The sequence below is a fragment of the Phalacrocorax aristotelis genome, chromosome Z (assembly GCF_949628215.1).
Source record: "Phalacrocorax aristotelis chromosome Z, bGulAri2.1, whole genome shotgun sequence".
Taxonomy (NCBI): domain Eukaryota; kingdom Metazoa; phylum Chordata; class Aves; order Suliformes; family Phalacrocoracidae; genus Phalacrocorax; species Phalacrocorax aristotelis.
Window position 1 is genome coordinate 40,137,908 of NC_134311.1, and position 21,229 is coordinate 40,159,136.

Below are 21,229 nucleotides of genomic sequence, written 5' to 3' on the forward strand. Positions count from 1 at the left end.
AGAAATACAAACATTCATCCAGTTGGGCTAGTAAATAGGATTATGCAGCATACACACTGAGTAGCCTGAACAGTTAATGTGGGACATTAACTCATTTATTCCCCTAAAGAATATGTTGCCACAAACCAACACTGGCCTAGGGCCACATAGAGATGTGGGGTTAAAAGGCAGAAGAATTAAATATTTTCCTTTACCTCCAACCCCATACCCTTTGAACAAATTCAGTTACATTCATTAAGGAATTAACTCTCTTACACTCTGTTGTTCAATTATGCCTTACAAAAAGAAAAAACAATAATGAAAAGATTTCTACTTTTTGTTGAGCTGCAAGTACAGCAAACCCAGAAAATGCCAAGCTGCTGAGAGGCTTTGGTTGGTCACAATAGAGAGCTGCCCCAAGAAGCTGAAGGGCCTACATAAAACTGGATGGGTTTTTTTTGCCAATAGGAAAAGGTTATCAGGAAGTGATATGAAAGACAAAACTTCTTTCATGAAAGACTGAGACTATAGCTTACAGAAAGGGCATATCTCAGATGAGGTGGTGAGGGCTGAGAGAAAAGCCCTTGTAAGGATACCAAATACTCCCATTTCACAACCAGTCCATAGGCCACAACTGTTCTAGATGCTTCAGGGCAAAGGCAGACTTCCTTGCCTCTCATGCCATTACCACAGGCACAGGAATGCCCCTAAGGCTGGAAGTCACAGAGCTGCAGACGGCATGCAGTGGGAGATCACTAGAGCATGCGAGGGTGAAAGCCATACACTATGCCCCTAAAGTCAGAGTCCCTCTGTACCCAGATGGCTAGGACCAGCAGGCAGGAAAAGACTCATGGTATGTTCCTTAAGGCTCAAATATTTCAGTGCAACCAAGATGGGTCAATATTTCAGAAAGACATCAGAAGAGAAACCTAAATGCTCCATGATCATTTCACATCCCTCCTTCTCAAGAAATCTTACTGCCACAGTGTGAATGATTGGGTTGGGAAACATGATAATTTGTGAGGGATTATCAAAACCTGCTCACATGATCAAGTGCATCAAGGAACACATCCCTACTAACAACAAGAAGAAGTAACTATCCTGTATTTTCAAAGGAATATGAAGTTACTTATCCCTTAGTATGCATGCTTTCTCTGCTAAGTAGCTGCCTCCCACCAGTCCAGCAATGGCTGGAATTCGGTGGTAAATAAAGTTTTCCCTGGACTGTGCCTGTGGTTTGTCAAGTGCACTGGACAAAGGTGCTATATAAATGTCACTAGTTATTTTAGGTGATTCCCCAAGGGAAAGCTGCTTTAAATGATGTCAGGAGTAAGTGTTTACCACATAGCTAGCAGACTGACATTATGCCTTTATGTCCCCAGAAAAGTATTCAGCAGTCTCCTCTCACGAGCCATTGCAACAACTTGATGAAAAGTTACACAGGAGTGACCAAGCAGAGCCCTGTGCTCTATTATGTACATTCAAAGTGCACGAAAACAGAGGTTCTTGTCTTTTGGCTTGTTGGGTTTCTTTTTTAATATGGCATGTACAGTCAGCCTGGTTACTATTTTCTGCATAAGAAAATTCAGCCTTTTGTTTAATTTCTTCTGAGTGCTCCCCTAACAACTTCAATTGCATCAGACTGTTGTGGGGTCTTTTTGATACCTAAAGCTAGTGTAGGGCCACACAAAACTCAGTTCACAATTTTCTTGTGTTGTTACCACTGCACATTGGTACTTTAAACAAGTTCTTTGAAAAGCTATGCAGGATGGCTGACGATTTCTCTGGTGGACTGATGTTCAGCTTCAGAAAATACTATGTTTGAAAAGGAAAAAAAAAGGGGGGGGAAGAAAGTTAGTCGATATGAAACAACTCTCGCGGTGATCCATCAAGCCTGTACATGCATGTTGACATTCTTCCGGCTGCAGACTTGGCCAGCCTGAATTATACAAATACTTGTGGCAAGATCAGATATTGTCCTTTTGCTAGGCATAAAGAAAAATAAATGCCTGATCTAGAAGACAAGGCTGGTAAAATTTAGCCTGGTGTAAGACAGCTGCCTGTGTTCCACAATTTGCAACAATTTGGCTTTTAATGCCTTTTTTCCCTACTCTTCCTGGCATGGATAAGTAAAGGGATCCTCAGCAGCCCTTGTCCTCAAGCCACATCTCACACAGCAGCACACAGTAGCAGCCAGTACAACTGACTATGCCGAGCTGTAATCATCTTGCCTCCCTCCTGTGCAGCCAAAATCATCTTTCCTCCCCTCCCTCGCTGGTATTCTGACCAGCTTACAGCTATCAGTCTGCATAGCTGCAGTCTGGGATAGTCCACCGAACCCATGTGCCACAGACACAACCAGCAACAGGCATGGAGGAGAAGCATCTGCCATTTCTCCAAGCTCAAAAAAATACAAACACTTTTACTTAGAACTGAAACCAGATCACCTGTCTGGACTGATGCAGTACAAAACCAGCGAGTCTAAGTAGGCTGGAACACACTGCATCAGAGCTTGAATAAAATGCGGTTTTCTTTAACTATTGTTTTTAGATAAGCAGTGTCATAATAAATAGACCTATGGAGAAGTGCTTGCTTTTCAGCTGCAGAGAAACACTCCAAATGAGTGCTTTCTCTCCGACAGCCCTTCTCTCCCACTCTCTTCACCCACCTTCCTCCTATACCTCACTTGCACTGGACTTCTTTTCAGAATAAACATTCCTTCATCCCATTACCGTTATACACCCTTTATATATGCAGGTCAAGCACGCAGGAAGGACTGGAAGAGACCTATGGGCTATGGACGCCAATGCCCTGCTTTCACATGCACCTCTTTATAAATGTGGTGTACTCCACCTTAAAAGCAGTTTGCTGTTTTCTCAGCAGTCTCTGGACTGGAAACCCACTCCAGGGCCTCCCTGCTATAATGGGAGTCTCTTTTAATTCCAGGCTACGCTGTTTTCCTCACCTGTTTTTTTGTGCTAGCATTATCGTTCAGTTGTAATACCTTTTCACCCTTGATGAATAGACATTTGAAGCATTTTTAGATGACATTTTTATCTGCTCTTGGTCTGTCTCTTTGCTAGATTAAAAGAACGCAGGGTTTTTTTACATGGCACGTTCTCCACTCCCTTGATTTTCCAGTCTGCCTGCTAGACCCTTCTCCCTATCAGTCCCATTTTCAATTAAGTTTTCTGAACACGGGTGACCAGGTTTGTACTCACTATTCCAGGCGAGGTCTCGCCAGTGCCTTGTGTAATGGCAGCAATACTTCCCTATCTCTGCTGCAAATGCCTCTCCTGACACATCCGAGATCACACTTGTCTTTTTCATGGCTGTCTCCCGCTGGCACGCTGAGCCCAGCTAGGACTCCAAGCTACTTCTACTCCTCCGTCATTTCCAGCTGATGAGCACCTGTGAAACTTGGTAAAGCAGACAGGTCAGCTAGACAGAGGACTGCTCCTATTGCATCTCTTTATTTAAGACTGCTCAGAGGAAGAGAGAGGCATAAATGAGTCTGTAACAGCTGTCACAGCAGTTGTTATAGCCAGCCAAATCCTGTGAATGTTTTCCATTCCCATTCGCTCAGCAACCTGAGATCAAGACCAACCCACTAACAGCAGCATCTCTTGAGCACTGAACACCAGCTTCAGGAAGGTTCTCAGTGGGAGAGGAAGGCGTAAGAAAATAGCAGGGAGTGACATACAACCCCCAAAAACCCCTAAAAGTGGTATGACATAGAGAAGCTGTTCTGATTGATTCTTAAAAGCCTGAATGGAATAAGCTAATTTGCAATGGAGATGGCAATTTTTTAATCAAAGATATGTGCCTGGTAAACGGCAGAATGACATTAATGTTGCTTCAGAAAAAATATTTTCATTGAAATACCAACATCACTGTCCATACTTAGACATTATACTTTAAAATCAGCAGACTTTTTTGTATTCTATTGCTTCATGTGTTGGAGAGGAGAAAGCCTGGTAACTATCCTCATGCTTTCAACGTATTTTGTAAGAAGGCTAGCCATGCCATCATTAATATCACAAGAGGATTCATGTTTGTTTATTCTAAAATGAATGCAAATTGGACTTCATACATACTATCTTAAAGCCATGCTGAAACACACGGAAGTCTGTTATCTTTATACCATGTATTTTAGGATTTTTTTTCTCTCTTCTCCAGCAGAAAACTGAGAGTTTATAACGCAGCAGTGCAACGGCCTCATTTGCACATTTACAGTGCTTGATAAGGGGTTGAAATGTTTGACTCCCCAGAGGTTCTCCTTGTTCTTTCCCCAACAGAAAATGTCTCCCTATATTTCTCAATACAGCTGTGAAGATTTTTTCTAAATAATGTGTATCTAGCCTTTAGGTAATGCCTTGCATGCAGAAAAATGTAAAACCACTTCACACAGGACTCATGCAAATCATTTCACTACATGCCATGCAGCACAGAGTGGAATCCAAAGCGGAGCAGCCCATTCCTTATGGCACCTCCTGCCCATGGCCCTGGGACCTGGCTCATACCTGCGCAGCATTTCTTTCATCAAGTGCATCCTAAATTACAGTAAAAAAAGATAGAACTGTTGAAAACCCTTAGTTTCCTTAAGCCATACTGGACAGACATCCAAATGCATTCAAATATACTGCCAAAAATCCATATTGCTTTTGCTCGGGAAATGAAGTAGCACTTTCAACCACCAAGTCACACTGACTTTTTTTTATGTCAATAGCACTGTCTAAAACCTGGCTTTTAATAGCAGCCATATCACCGATCCCCATTTATAGCATTACTGTGGCTTATGCCACAGCATACTTGCTGTAAAATTCTTCAGCAATAATGACAACAAAACCAAGACAATTACTCCTCCAAGAAGTAGAGTTGGGGTATTTTTTAAAGAACAGATTTGACTGAAAGGTAAAGATTAGCTTTAAATTCCTCCACCCCTTCTTTTATTTGAATATGAAAGGAAGGTATAATACAGATGCTTACCTTGATATGACATTAAAAGACAGTTTGGGTCAATATAATTACCATAGGACACCAGAATTAAAAAAAAAAATCCTTAAATATTTGTACTTACTGATTTTACCCTTCAGATGCATTTTAGATTCTGGGGTAATACGCTAAGTCCAAACCACAGATGTAGAAGTAACTACTAGACAATCCCTCCCTTAACGTGTATACTATGCATACAATATCATAGATTAATCCCCCCGCGAACATGAAAAAAATGTGTTTCTGCAACAACATCTTAGAACATAACCATGTGAGTCAAAGTGACCCCCAGAAGAGCTTCTTTGCACTTGACGGCAGGTTTATGGACATGTTGTAAATGTCAGACTACACCGTTTTTAATAATAAAAAAAGACACTATAATACTGTTTCCTTGTAACTGGGACAGAAAATCATTTGGTCAGAGTAAGAACATTTATTGGTTTTGACATAAAAATTTCTCGCTGTGAGGTGGAAACGCTGTACTCCAAATACCGGAAGAAACGTGAAATCTCAAGGGTTATGTTCAGTAACTCTTGGTTCAAAAGCAGACGAGGCAGGTGCATTATTTAAGAGCTTGTCAGAGATGATCTTCTACAGCACACTACTCCAGGATTCATCTCCTGCTATGCCTGGGAAGGGGATTCTCCGGTAAATATGTGGCAGAACTGGCTGGCTGCGCATCACACCCATACTGCCTAAACCTCTTCACTACCACTGTGGTCACTACAAAATTTTAATATCTGAAAAGATCTTCAGTACTGAATGCAACTCCGCTGCCCACACACCCGTGTAAGAGCAGGTCCTTGGCTGAGCTCCTCAGAGTGCGTTTGCTCTGAAAAATTCAAAGCGACATTTTTCTCAGCAGCCATACTTGATGTTCTAAAGCGTATTTTGTATTGCTGTGTTCAGTGTTAATTTGGTGCCACACAGACATAGCATATTCGATGCAAATGAGGAACAGTTGCAGCCCAAGCTACTGCTTTGAATTTCCTGACTCCTGCACATACAAAAACTTGAGCATATTTTATTTCATTTTTTTTTTCTTTTCATTTTTTCAGAGCATAAATCCTTGAGTAGAAGCTAGTCACATCAGGATTTCAGTAGCGATGATCACGAATAAACATGCTAGTAGAAAAGCAGAAGAGGCTCAAAGGACCACACTGTCAAACCAAACCAAGCCAAACCAAACCGACCTGATCCAAATAGGTTGACTGGGTCCTCTATGCCTACAGGAGCGAGCTAGATTTTCAGCTGTGTAAGCCATGGGAGCATTGCTGTCTTCAGCACAGATGAGCTCATTTGTGCTAACGATCTGACCTATGTTTCTGTAGAAGACACTCCAGACATACGTAGACCTGCATAGCTACGTTCCTGTTTCTCTCACACACTCATCATTATTTCAGGAAGGAATTTCCTGTGTGTTTCAGGTGCCAGAGTGAAAACAAACACAAAATCCTATTTGAATTATTCCAGTATAGACTTAAAAATTCCTCATACAGGAGAATCACAGTCAGTAAAATATAGCTTTTCTTTTTCCTTTTTATGTAACTGAGTAACTTAAAAAGAAATCGGAGAGAAAAATCACTTCCAGCTAAGAACAAGCAGGAGAAATATAATTTAAAATTGCATATTTTTAGAAAATACTATTTTGAGGGAAAGTGCTCCCCCTTAAACAGTCAGAAAGGATACAAAGATTAGAAAGAAAAGGCTTTCCTGATGTATCATTGCACCAAACAACATTTGAGAGGGGAAGAAGAATAAAGAGAAGGCAACGGTTGTACCTTGGAGTACGGTGGCCACATGTTTGTGGCACAGAAGACATCTGTAATGAAACATTTTGTACAAAATTGTCCTTTGCAGTGGTGAGAGAAACTAAAGAATGAAAAACGAAGGTGACCCTACGTTTACTTAACTGAAAAACAGCAAAACAGCTCTGTACCATCTCTCACTTGCACCGAACCCTGAAGGGGAAAAAAATTAGGATGATTACACATTTAACTGCAGTAATCCTGGATTAAAGCATTTAATTCCTACACTGTTTACAAGCCATCAATACAAACATTAATAAGCAGATATATGTCAGGCTGCTTTAGAAGTATATTACTTTGCTGTCAAAACCATCTCTGGTACAAATTCAGGAGCACGCAATGTTTTATTCTTTTTAAAGGCAGGCTTTATCTTAGGAGTTTAAGTAATCTCTTATGCCTGAACTACTACATAAAAATATAACATCCTCTGCAAACATTAAGTAGGTGGTTTCTCTTTTGTTAGCAAATGGAGTACACCCTAGCCTTTTAAATTTTTGAATGTCTTTGAAAATAAAAGGTGTCTCCAATATAATATTTATAACAGGTAAATTATATCTCTTCAGACAAGAGTAACAATTAACAGAAAGCACCTGTACCATGTTTACCTTTATGAAGCATTATTGTACTAAGAAGCACAGAACCTCAATACGAGTGAAAACTTACACTATTCTGGAGGACATCTGGAAAACTCTTCACCGTTAACTCTAAGGGAACTGATACCTTTGAGGGAAACTTGTCTCTACACTCTCCTCCGTCAACTAGTATTACCCAGCCCCTCACGGTACAGTTAAATGCCCTCATCATCTTAAGCCTTGTTTTGGCATTTCAGAAAAAACAAAAAAATTTCTCAGCTTGGGTTTACATATGAGCAGTCACCACAGGCTGGCACGGCACAGCAGGACAGGTTTACATGCCTGGGAATTTCCAATACAAACAACGTCACTTTTCAGAAATGGGTTACAGGAAGAAGATTTAATTCAAATTTCCCCTTGGATTTCTGCCATTTCCATTCCTCCTGTAACAAATAGCACAACCCCTCCCACCCTCCACACCCCACACCCCTGCCCGCAACAGTGTATAATCTAAATTTCCCCTAGTTCACTTCAACCTGTGTCTTAACTGGAAGCTGGGTGACCTTCTTGATCTAAAACCAGCTGTAGTCAAGAAAAGCCTTTCCATGGGCATGAACAGGTTTTAGCTTTGGATAGGGAAAGCCAGAGCTGCAGTACAACATCACTCCCTATGTCCTGCTGAGCTCCTCATACTTCAGCAGGCATGGGAGCGCAAATTGCCCCCAGTTTCACTCTCTCCAAGGTATGGGATAATGTAAAGCTTTGTATCAGATGGGGAACTAGACAAAAGGGAGGTGGCAAACTCCTAGATGACACAGCCAAAGTCTGTCTTGTGGCTGATGCCTCCAAGAGTTCAAAACCACTGCAGTCAGGAAACCTGGGAGACTATGAATTCATTGATTTTGCCAGCTTGGAGAAATTCTGTGAAACTCTACATTGTCCCTCAGTGACAAACCTGCAAAGTATCTTCAGTGGCATGCTTTGCAATGCCCTCTTGTCCTTATAGACAGCATTCTGCATGCGTAACTGAGATCACCACATGCAAAAAAGAATGAGGGAGGGAAAAAAATAGAAAAATGCATCTTAGAAGTTACTTATGTTTAATGCTTAAAAGTCTGAATGCACAAACAATAATCTACCATTATAGAAGTACTGGTGGTCAATACAATGCATTAGAACTATGTACAGTGACACAGTTTAGTATCAAAATCTTTCTACAATGTAGAGTATTACGAAACTGTTAATGACATCAAACACTAAGCACTTAAGACACCATTTTTTGCTACCACATTTGGAACTTCAATGAACAGTCCATTTTAACTTGCAGCATCAATCCATTTCTAGTATGAAATTAAGTAATTTTCTACTTATACAATAAGATTTATCTACACGGGTCTTTTGATTTTGATCCATAGCAGCAAAGGCACTGTACATCAGCAGATCCACAGACTTAAAGATTTTTGTTAAAGCATTCAAAAAAAAAGTCACAGATCATAGTTTAACAGCAACAACAACAACATAAAAAGATAACACGTTGTCTCTGGCACAATGGCTCAGTCTGCGTCCGTTTTAGGGACATCCAATCAAGACTTGGATTGAACTGCTGGCGAACAAAGCAAGTCCTTATCCCAGTGAGAATCCATTCCTTTTTGTATGTTGGAATGAGTACTCTTGTAAATCCTACCTTGGAGGTCATTGCTTTTGTAGTTTGTATATTGGTAGGCATCCATTCTTATTTCAGTGCAGTTTCCAAAGAACATATCAAATATTTTTCATAATCTCTTGTAATTGAAAAATTGCCCAAAGACACATATCCCCATTTTCAAGGAAACATTGCAAAAGTTTCCAGAAGTAACAAAGGTGATTCTTTGAGGCAACTTATTGTACTCTCTACAATATAACAAAGAGAGGTGTTTATATTAAAAAACCTAGCTTGACACCAAAATGCTTTATGTTTATCAACAGAAAAGCATTGAGAACAAATCTGTACACAAGATGCTATATTAACATTGCAAATATATAAATTAGCACATTCTTACTTAAAGTGAATTTATTTAGATGTGAACTGAATTTGCCATTCATCACAGGCATGTAGATTACTGGCTACAGTTTGCAATTTCCTAAGTTTCCAAGACTGTCTAAAATAGTTAAGATACAGCATCTTCCCACCAAATAATTATACTGTAATAACACTTAAGAGGTCTCATCCAAGAACAGGACTAAAAAATATAACAAAGTTTACTTTTTTAAATAGAAACTACAAGTCTATTTAGTGTAACTTTAACTATCTCCTGAACATCCTTCTCCAAGATCCCCAATTCGTCCACCTGCAAAAACACAAAGTATACAATGCACCTTTCAAACTAAAGCCGGGCCAGACAGCTTTATTTAGTCAGTTCATTGTTAGAAAGCCTTCTTTAAACAAAATAAATACATTACAGCTATAATAATTAAAGAGTCAAGTTCACTGTTAAGTATGCTTATTCCATCTTCTTCCAAGTAGATATCTGACAATTTGGTATCACAAGTTCTTAATGAGCATTCACAAATCAACAGCAAGTTAAGAAGGTAAAAATAAATTCCACAACTGTGATGAGCATTTAAGTTTTCAGTTTAAAAAGAAAAAAGAAAAAGGAATATACAGCAAAGTGCTAGGAGAAGGAGTTCTGTCTGCATTCAGATTTGTCTCTAATAAATAACTTCGTAGACTGTAGCTTTCTTGTCCCCAGAGCCAGTGACAATGTATTTGTCATCCACAGAGATATCACAGCTAAGCACAGATGAGGATTCTTTGGACTAAAAGAAAGGGAGGGGAAAAAAAAAAAGATAAAAAGAAATTACATCTTTCCAATCCTTCAATCCAGAAGGGCTTGATGACCAATTGGAAGAGTTTACAGAGAGGGAATACACTAAAAGCTCATTTAAATATCGGTACAGTAGCGGCAGCTTTTGTTACAAGACTGTTTCTCCGAACTTTTTCTACCTAAAGCTCGATGGCAACAAAAAAATAGGAGCGGAAAGGGAAGTGAATGTTATGGACCTAGAGATAATCTATCAATCAAACAAAAAGAAGCAGTGCTTTCTATACACTTTTCAAGCAATGAGCACTTACTAGTATTTTATGTATTAGCTTTTGCATAAAAATGAATGAAAAGCTGCCGCCTTCTTTTTCTTCCCTCCCTTTTTTGTTGTAAATGAGAAACCTGTATGGAGAAGCACTATGAAGCCCTGCCCACCCACAGGTATGAAACAAAGGGACTCCACAGAAGTAACTGTATCTCCTCTCACTATTTCCTCATCACAGAAGACAAAAGCCTTGCACAAGGGAATTTATGTTATCAGGAAGGATGCGAATATGAAAAGGCACTATGGTGGAATAAGATGTGCAACAGTGTACAGCAGGTGAACGGGAGACAGGATATACCAGGTTGCAGTAGCTCTGTCTCTCCCAGCTTTTCTGTCTTTTCTGACATGATATGTACGTATTGTCACATTTTACTTGCTGTTTTAGTGCATGTTTTGTTTACATAATGTATGTCCACAATCTTTTCTGCCTGTCACTGCAAGAGCTAAACACTTCTCAGTCATGCCAAGTTTTTGCCAAGAAACCTCTGCTGCACTGCACAGAAAGTTTCTTTCTCTACCCCTCATTAAGAAACCTGCACTGAGGTTTTAACATCACTTTTAAGGGAGATGTGTTCTTGTTAGGGTAATTTGGGCTTTCTGTGGGAGGTGGTTCCAGCACTGAACAGCCTGCACTAAGAAAACTCAGACCTCAGCTTTCGCACGTCAAGGCAAACTGCACCGTCCCCCAAAGGCGGAGACATGGCAGGTATCAACACAGGTGAGATCTGACCATTTGAACTGGAACTTAATTCAAAAAATTCTCAGCCTAGAGGTACCTGTAGGCGAAACAAGAGAAAAACATGCCAAAAATCCTACTCTTCTTTTACAGGACTGAAGTGCCATTAAAATTGGGCACAGAGGGATTAAAGACTATAGAAAGGTTACAGCTTCCAGTGACACTCATCAGGACTCCTCCATAAGGATACAGTCTTCAGCTCAGGAGCTGAATCCAATCCCCTGACTTTACACATCTCATCCAACAAAATTACATGTGCTGAATATGACTTTCACTGTTTTAGCCACATTTTGGACTTTCAGTGAATAGCATTCACCTAATGGCATGACTTAGGTAATGTATTACCAGCAATACACACAAGAAGACGTTTTAAATTATTTTTGTTTTTTAATAAACAATTTTGGATTAAAGGGCTACTTTACTGTAAGAGCTAAATTACTCAAATGTTAGGAGAAAAGCGTATCTCTCTTTAATTACAGAGAAAGTCTTAAAGGAACATAGTAATTAGCCAAGAATTTCCATTTAAAAACTCCTTAAGCTAATGACAGACCCTGAGATGTGAAGCTCTGCTGCACTGTAATGTATGTGGAAAATAGCTTTTAGGAGACTATTACCTGGAATATACTGGCTCCATAAGGTGTTCTCCAGGCATTAAGAAGATTATCTTTTCCAGTGCTTACAAACCATTTGCCTGCAACAGATTGTTTAAATGTTATTTTTGCATTTTTTTTTCAAGAAATGAACCCCAAGAAACAGATTAATCACATAAACAATGCATTCACACATTAGTGGAAAACATATCCAAAGAACAGTCACATTGTCATCTGGTTGCACTACAATGTTCAATCACAACATAAGCAGTTCACACAAAAAAGCAGTCATATAGAATTTTTAAAATAATTTTTTAATACTTTAATTTAACAGCTGATTTTCAATTATACCCCTAGTTTCATTTAAAGGTAATCTTGGAAGAATTTCTCAGGAGGAAAAACACTGGCATAGAAAGATTTGCTTACCACAGTGAGCAAATTTGAGTGACAACACACAGCTCTCATGAAGATGCAGTTGATACTTGTCCGGCTTAGTAACATGCAGCACCTCGACGTTACTGTTCTCCATTCCTACTGCCAACCACTCACCAGTTGGACAATAACCCAGTGAGAAGATCTGGAATTAGCAGAGCATACTCTTCAATCAGTAAAGAGTTGATCTTGAGATATTCAAAACTGACTCTTGCTACACTGCTAACACTAAGCAAAAACACACTTTGGTCTACTACAGTTTTAAAAACATGATAATCCAATTACTATAGTAATCAAGAAAGATTAGTTCATGTAAACAAAGCTCAATTACTGTAACAGTAAAGCACTGAATCAAGCTATAAAAGTTAATGTCCTACCTTATGTGACAGCATTTTAAAATATTTTCATAAAATATTTTTGAACAAGAATGTGCAGAAACGGGAACAGATTGCACACAAGAACACTTTAATCTGGCAAGTCTTTTATAAAAAGGATTCTCCACTACTCTCATGGGAGAGGTACTAATCTGTCAAATACTCATAATCCAGAAAGATGTTTAGCCGCCACATCAAAAAAAAAAAAAAAAAAAAAAAAAAAGTGCCAGACTAAGTGAAAAATTCTTTGGAGTTCTCTTTGAGCCTGCTTTTTTGCTTTAAAAAAATACCCAAAACAAAAAGTGCTGGTTTTAGAAAACCACGATAGATTTTTCTTAATATGGAAAAGCTTCTGAGATTGAACCTGTGATGTGAAGTCATGTTGCTGTAGCTGTCTTCCTTCTCTGAGATCCCAGGATCTGACCGTATTGTCCAAGCCTCCCGTCCAAAGTTTGGTGCCATCATTAGAAATGTCAATACAGCTTGCTCCATCCGTGTGGCCCTGAAATTGCCTGAAAATATTGAAAGAAGATACATGCATTCTCACACTGGAAAGAGTCAGTTCTGAGCATGTATACAAAATACTTCCTTCTTCTTTCAGTCCCTGACACGCAGCCATTAAAGACAAGAGTAACGTATATTCCAATAGCAATGGGAGATTAATATAAACGCTGGGGCGATCACAAGTTTTGTGATGAATTGATGAAGCTGTCAGGCCAGACAGCCAAGCACTAATTTGATTTCAAGAAGCACCCTTTACGAGGCAGATACTCTGGTGATCTTTGCTGCTGACTGTGTGATACCCACTATTCAGCTGAAAATACCCCGCTCCCCCCAAAGGAATGTAGCATGATTGTCAAAATTCAATTAGTTTAAGAATAACCTGCAGGTCACCAACTAAGTTGGAAAAAAAAAGAACAGTCTACATGGGAACATCAGGGAGCAAAAGCCTGCCTTTACATGCAGTATTGACATATTACCTGTAACAGCATACACGCAATGCAGTGCAAAGAGAAGCTCTGTATGACTGGCTCCTAGCTTACTGTACATTAGTGTTGAGCAGACATCCATACTCCTAAGATGCTAAGTTTGTAATGCAGTAATTTACACACTTCTTCACTCACGACATATTTGCTGGTGCACTGATTAAAGAGGTTGGAGTATGAGCACAGTGCATTGCATGGAAACAAAGAAAAACTATCTGTTCAAAGAACCTACAGCAGCATCAACACCAGCTGATCTTAGGAAATTATAGTTATGGGCTGGTCAACAGGCCTGGAATTATGAAACTCTCAAAACCTATAAACAATTATGTAGACTTTTATCAAGGTATTACCATGGCTATTGCCTAGCAATGAAATACTGGAAGCAGCTATGCAGACACCATGGAGAAAACGGCACAGGTATGCAGAAGAGCAGGTAAGGCCGTGTCAAATTAATTCTTCACAACCTGATGATCCAGTTCTGTTGACCTACCTTACTAAAGTTTGGTTATGCAGATCCCACACTGCAATGTTCCCATCACTACAGCAAGAGAAGCAGACCTTGGAATCGGGGCTGATAGCTAGGGCATAGCAAGCTGGAGCAGAAGATGTCAGCTCTGCTTTGATGCGAGGAGTTGGAGCTGCCAGGTCCCAAATGGATAACGTGCTGGCTTCCCCGCCAACAATCAGGGTGCGGCCGTCGGGGAGCAATCTGCAGGAACGGATGTAGTTATCTCTGTTCTGTGGAGACAGAAGCCATCGAGAGATTACTCATGAGGAAAGGAAAACAGCATTAACATGAGAGCAGAAATCCATAAAAGTATTGTATTCCCTCCTGGTTTTAATGAGCCATTTATACTTATGACAATGATAAAGTGTATTAATGCCAGAAAATTACATGACATTAGGGAAGTACTTAAACTTGATCTACAAAATTCAGTAGTGAGAGATATTTAATCTTAATTAGCATCAAAATGCAAAGACCTGAACCCAGCCCAAAACAATTCAAGATAGCTGTATTTGACAGCTTGTGTAGAAAGTTACATTTTCATACTCTGTTTATTTCAGCACATTAACCTCTCGGCATGGGGGAGTACCAAACTCCCTGCACACTCCCCCTGCCTCTGTTCCAGTGAGACTTGCTGCCACCATCTAGGAGATGTCAGAGGAAAATATTTCAGTAATTTTCTTCATTTGTGTAGCAACTTGTGTAGCAATTCATTATATGCCTACATGTGCTGCACAGTTCTCATTTTACTGCCTCTGTAACAAGAAACAACATCTTACCAAGAACTGGTAAATGACATGAGAAAAGCTGCTAACAATGGTTCATCTTGTTAGCACATTCAAATAATTTGTGAATAACACTCAGGGATATTTTTAATTGTCACATTAAGACAGGGCAACACATTCACACGCATACACAGACACAAAATACTGACACAATCTTCAAATATTCTTGGAGAACACAGCTCCAAGACAGCAATTTTTAGCATGATAGGATATCAAGCTTTAAGATTGCCAACAAATGTCAAAGTTTATAAACAATATTTGCTGTGCTGTCTTTGATCTTTCCCCCTACCAATACAATTTTAGGATATTAAAAATGCTTTGATTCATTGAGGGGGAAAAACCACCAGTACGACAAGGAACATACTTCAAATGCAGTTCTAAAGGAAAAAACAAAATTAGAAATGAAATATCAAGCTTTGATACCAATGATGGCACTCAAATAGCCACTGGTTTTTGTACCTTAACGCTATAATTTCAATCTTAGCACAACCTCCTATCTTCTTCCACTGTTGCATGCCGCTGTTCACCTACCAGACAGTCCAGCTGAGAGACGGGGCTTTTGTTGCCAGGGTGGCTGATGTCCCAGACTTTGACACACCCCTTCCCACCTGTGTACACGTGTCTGGTGGGGTTGCTGATGGTAACTGCACACACAACTTCCCCGTGGTTCAGAGTGTTGATCTGGCGGGCATGGCGAGGGATTCCTGGACCGATGAGGGCATCAGGAGGGAAAGGAACCGGCTGCATCTGACCATCTGCACTTACATGAAATGAGTATGCTCTGAAGGGGGAAAAAAGAAAGGGGGGGTGATTTAAGAAGTTTTTTTTCAAGACTATTTAAAAAAACAGGATTAAAGGTGTGTTTTCACTGCAGGCATTCAGATTGTACACTCAGCTCCTTTTGCAATCTTTTTAATCATATGAAGAAGAAATTATTTATTTATCTATAGCATGGCCCTCAAAGCATAAAGTTAGGTACTCTTAACACGGAAAAGTCAAATACCATCTACCAATCAAATGACCTTTTACAACTCATGCAATGATGATTTCTGGCATGAGCGAGGATACATAACACTACTCTTAAACTTGGGGCACAGGGAGACCACTACATGCAGAGAAGAGAAGGAAGGTCAGGTCAGGGCCCCCTGGAACACAGAAATATTTGGCTGGCTGCTGCAGTGTAGCTGAGTGCCAGGGGACATTTGGTTGCTCCTTTACTGACTCTCATGTGCCAACTTCAGCTGGACTGCTGCAGAGCTGCTCCAAACACACCGCAGGTCCCACGCCCCTCAAGCAAAACTGCCCAGCACTGTACCTAAGGGTGCAGTGAAACCTCCATCGTCAAGGACTGAAGTCGTCAAGGAGCGATTGCTGACATCTGACATGACAGACCAGCAAAAATGCACCGGAATTTCTTTCCTTCTTTTGGACTTGCTGTCTTTTTTCTTTTCTCCACCCCCCTCACCCCTTTTTTTTTTGTGTGTGTGTGTTTGTCTGTGTCTGTGTCTGCGTTGTCTGTGTGTCTCTGCCTCTGCATGTCTGTGGATGTGCGTCTGTGCGTGCGCGCGTGTGTGTGTGTGTACCTGACACAACAACTACAGGTCCCAGTTTCTCTTGCCAGGATCAGGGCTTTCGCTGGAAACAATGTGTTGTGTGCCTGCCAGTTATGCCACCTGTGAGTAACCTATCAACAGCTTCATCTCAGAATATTTTCCAGGGAGAGCAGTTAGGTTGTGAAATTGTCTTGTTCTGAGATGCCACCTGACACAACACATCTATTACACGAGCACAAACTTTATAAGAGGGCTCACCTACACATACCAAGGTATGCTTAACGGAACGCTTTAATTTCTTCAGACCTAAAAAGTCATCATAGTACTGATGAAAAATCCATTGTCACAGTGGTGGGATGAGACGAGCTCAGAAAAAAACCCAAACCAAACCCCCAACATTTTATAAGAATACGTAGGAAGATTACTTCCTTAATGGTTGCTTCACAGTCACTGAAGAAGGCAGTCTCCAGAATTCAGCTACTGATTTTGTTATTTAAGATTCATAGTTTATTTTGCTATTTAAGATTCATAGTACATTAACACTAGAACAATAATTTTCAGTGGGACAAAATGCAACTGCATTTTCACCTTTCTGCCCTATTCCCAGAGCTTTACACACACTTCTCATCCTGTGCTCTGTTTCTTGTTCTGGCAGGTCTGAGTGACAGATCATATCATCATTCTCCGTTTTTTGACATTAAACACATTCAGGAAAGGGTGGGACAGATTTCTGTGGTTGTCAGCAGCACCAAACAGCCTTTACGAGTAGAATTAGTGTTCAATTATCACCACAGAAATCTGAAATGTCTTCCTCGTTGTCTCCCTAATTCCTGTTTGCTGCAGTAAGGTACTGAAAAAAGCAGCTGATGTTCACCTGAAATCTCTAACAAAACAAGTGGAACTTCATTATCACCTTTCTGCTTTCCATATACAGTCACTCTCTGCAGAGTCATGTTGAGCACTGTTATGATACTTTTATCAGCCAAAGTGATTTTTAGCATGCTTATAAAGTACACAGGGAACATATTTATCAATTACAGAAATAAAGTTTAGATCCAGAGTGATCTGTGGCCACATTATTCTCCCTCTATTCGTACCAGCCAGCACATGTGATTAAACTGGTGCAATGTTCCTTGGTTTGGTTTTGTGGTGGTTGAGTGGGTTTGGTTTTTTTTTCCCACTCTGAGAACTAACACTGCATGTTGCTTATTTGAAGTACTCTAAATATCTTACAAATATCTGACACTATAAACACCTGGTGAGCACTTTTTTCTTCTTTTCACATTAGCTACCTTTTCTATTCTTGTATTGTACAATCCTCAGCATTTTGATTATCTCCAAAGTGGAAAGAGAGTTATTAGGAGCCAGATCCCCAATATGTCACACACTGTCCACTTCATTTCAGCAGACACTCAACAGCGTGGAGAATTTACACAACTTTTGCTCCAAGGGAAAATGAACAGTAAATGAGAAAGCAACAGTTCTGAATGATAGCTGTGAAAAGTACTGCACTTAAGATGAAGAAAAATCAATGCAATCATGCTTAAACAACCACAGATTTCAAAGGTTTTAGGCCCTATGGCAGACAAATGACCCATACATTTAAATGTTTACAACAGTCACCAATATGTCAACAACATTCAAAAACCTTGGACATGCACCAGAATTGAAACGGTTTGATTTCAGTTTACCTCACATTTTATTCCCCCCATCTCTAACACATGTGAGATGTTAGCAGGGAGGTCTCTGCACCCCTGGTATTGCTGTTTCTCACACCACAGCAAGCAAAGCCTGGTAGAGCCAGTCATCCTTCCTTCTGGGCAACTGACTCCACCAAGGATGAACTTGAACCCAGAGAACATTTGAACATTACTTCAAGACATTTCTAAGTGCCTGCTGCATGTGCAGGATGAAGATCTGTGCCCTGCATGATTTTTAATGCAAGCAGCTAGTCCAAAAGCTGCTGCACACCGATTTCCAAACTTGTCTTACACAGCCACCTACCAGGGTAGTGCAACTATCACGAAAGTCAACTTGAGGTAGTAACTACTGTGTGATGTCTGAGAGAGCAGGACATGGTTTATGATTTGTGTGATATATTACGTACAAGAGGAGTTGCAGGCACTAGGACTGATCGCTTTATCACCATATGTTACTATTCCTGTACGCCTGCAAGCTCACTGGCACGTAAGCGTATGCATTTACCCACATGGATGCAAATGTGTGACTACTCCCCAACTACTCCTCCACAAACATATTTGTACGCACAGGAGCGAGGGAAAGAATGGCACAAGCACCCCCTGCCCTTCAATCTGTCTGGTATTAGCTGGTCACAGTTTCCCACGAGTGTCACACAAGAAGTGGAACTTGAGGACCCTTACATAAAATCTGGATCAATATGGTTTGGATCACTGCGAGCAGAAAGTTCTTCGTAACTGCCTAATTCTTTTTCCGAGGCTCACAACAAGTGAAGCACGATAGATCAGGTCACCTTTTATGGTCAGTTCCATCAAGGATGAATTTGAACATTATGATACGATAATTCTTTCCAGTGTTTTCAATCAAACAAAACATTTCAGTATTCCTTTCTCTGCACACTGTTTTATAGCAGCTGTTTATAGCAGCTGACGACTTTGCAAGTAATTGCAAGGCTTTTGTGAACAAAGAAATGATTTTTTTTTAAACTGAGAAGCAGGCTACAGTAGAGACAGAAAGCAGAGTTCCCATTCCAGTTTGCATTTCCATGTAAGACCAACCAGCCAGATTCAGCATATAACACCTTGAAGTTCAGCTTCTTTTTCCATTTATTTCTGTCTCCTTTAGAGCCCCAGTCCTTGTTGGCTGCTATTAGTCTTCAAAACAAATTTACAAATGGAACTTTAAGATTAAACAGTGTTTCTCCTGCTCTCGCCAAACAGCTATACTTACTCCTATTCACACAATAGTTTTCAGTAGCTAAAGGGAATTCCAGCCGGCAAGGGAACACAACTTCAACAGATGACTGACTTTTTAAGTTGAATATTTGATACTCACGGTTTTCCTCCTGGGATGCCTGCAAGATTGGGAGGGATGCCTGGGACTCGCATGTGATGATGTGGATCAAAACCAACCTATGGTTTTCCGCAAGCAAAACGAAAAGGTGTATTAAAGAGGGAGTTAGGCAAAGGATGACTGTTTAATTCACGTTCTCCATACCATACTCCCCAAATTACAAAAAGACTGAACTCGATTTAACCCTGCAGCTCTTACATTTAATATAAACTGCTCTCAACATGAAACGCATTAGCGGCAAACACTCACCACCGGAGATCTCCCGTAGGCTGCTGCTGCTGCTGCTGCAGCAGCTGCTGCACTCATTTGAGGAGAAATATTGTGTAGACCGGCATAGGCAGCTCCAGGGCTGGTCAGCTCCCCATTCATACCAGCATGTGGCACAATCCCAAACGGAGTAGGGTAAGGACATGGCACTGCCATAGGTGTCCTTAAACCTGAAGCTATCGAGGGGGAAAAAAAGAGAAGTCACAAAGCCAGCCCAGATCCACCAGACGAAATTTGAGTTTGGCAAACAGTAAAATATATATATATAAAAATACATGCTGTATTAAAGTGCTGAATAATCAGCTCAATATCCAGTTTAAGCAGCTGTAATACACTGCCTCGTCGCTGTAGGTTTACAGGGAGCCTGGTTAGGGATGAATGGCCACCATTTCACACCACTGAAATCTACAGACACTAACCTAGTGGGTCCACGCCTGGGGGTTTGCCAGGCACTGGCCTCAGTCCGGGAGTGGAGTTGCTGCCTGGAGTTGGGGCATCGGTCCGTGGAGTTGGCGTATTTGATTTAGACACAGGAGTGGTAGATTTCTCATTCTAATCACCAAAAAGGAAACAGGAAGACAGTTTGTTAGTTATTTTACTTTAGCTCGTGGTTTGAAAGAGAGCTGAAAACAACCAGAGTGTGCACGACTAGTGATATTTAGCTTTTGGGTTTGGGTTTCAACAGTCCCCGACAATGGAGAGAAGCTGCAGACACACTGAAAATTTTGGAATGGCTCTGGGAATTTATCTCAGGCTTCAGAGCTTTCCTTGTTGGGGTATCCGTAAGATTCAGAATGAGGTCCATGACTGCAAATCATTGCCATATGACAATTACATTAGCAGCATATGCAGAATCTGTCAGTGGTCTCACCCTGCTCATGGTGGACCTGTCCCATTACGGATATGAGTTTCTTTGAGAGGCCATTGCTGGCTGGACAAGAAGAGCAGAAACCCCCCCCACAACTGACCAACAACTCATGCCCAAATGTGGTCCTGAAAACACAGGACAGAGACAGTGATGGGTATAAAGTCAGGAACTGTGCAGTGTCGCTCTTGTGACAAGCTTGTTCATCAGACAAACCAGTGACTCCCGGACCTGAACCTGTCATTCCATCAACCTTCCTGAGCACTACATTCACTTTATGCTTTCTTTATCTCATTTCTTTAAATAATTGTGTACCCTGACCTGTGAAGAACTGAGAGGGGACTTACTGTGCAGCTCAGGAAGGTGATTAACTGTTGTCACAAACAGGAAAGGAAAGAACACCCCCAACTTACAGGCAGCTCTTTTTTTTAAAATATATTTTTGCATTGTGATTTGTGATGCAAGTCAAGGAAGGCTCTTGTAAATGACAGATTACTTTTTAGATAGAAAATAAAAATTATTGTTGTTGTATATGGCCTGGTAATTCAAACAAAGCTAACAACCAAATCAAATCCAAGCAGGGAACTGAATTTGCTATAAACCAC

At 40.5% G+C, this 21,229-nt stretch overlaps 1 protein-coding gene across 4 annotated transcripts in view; it reads right to left on the reverse strand.

Moving 5' to 3' along the window:
• Window positions 1-8,437: 8,437 nt before the first annotated feature.
• Window positions 8,438-21,229, reverse strand: part of LOC142050131 (transducin-like enhancer protein 4) — a 98,949-nt gene continuing 86,157 nt past the window's right edge. For 3 of the 4 annotated variants that reach the window (XM_075078480.1, XM_075078478.1, XM_075078477.1), the window contains 9 exons: window positions 20,179-20,311; window positions 19,742-19,935; window positions 19,475-19,551; window positions 15,420-15,669; window positions 14,089-14,336; window positions 12,977-13,124; window positions 12,233-12,383; window positions 11,831-11,907; window positions 8,438-10,150 (listed from right to left, as the gene is read on the reverse strand). In XM_075078480.1, the coding sequence (XP_074934581.1) occupies window positions 10,043-10,150; window positions 11,831-11,907; window positions 12,233-12,383; window positions 12,977-13,124; window positions 14,089-14,336; window positions 15,420-15,669; window positions 19,475-19,551; window positions 19,742-19,935; window positions 20,179-20,311 (1,386 nt within the window). In that variant the 3' untranslated portion in view covers window positions 8,438-10,042. The remainder of the gene's footprint in view (window positions 10,151-11,830; window positions 11,908-12,232; window positions 12,384-12,976; window positions 13,125-14,088; window positions 14,337-15,419; window positions 15,670-19,474; window positions 19,552-19,741; window positions 19,936-20,178; window positions 20,312-21,229) is intronic. The other variant, XM_075078479.1, reaches the window with a different exon arrangement.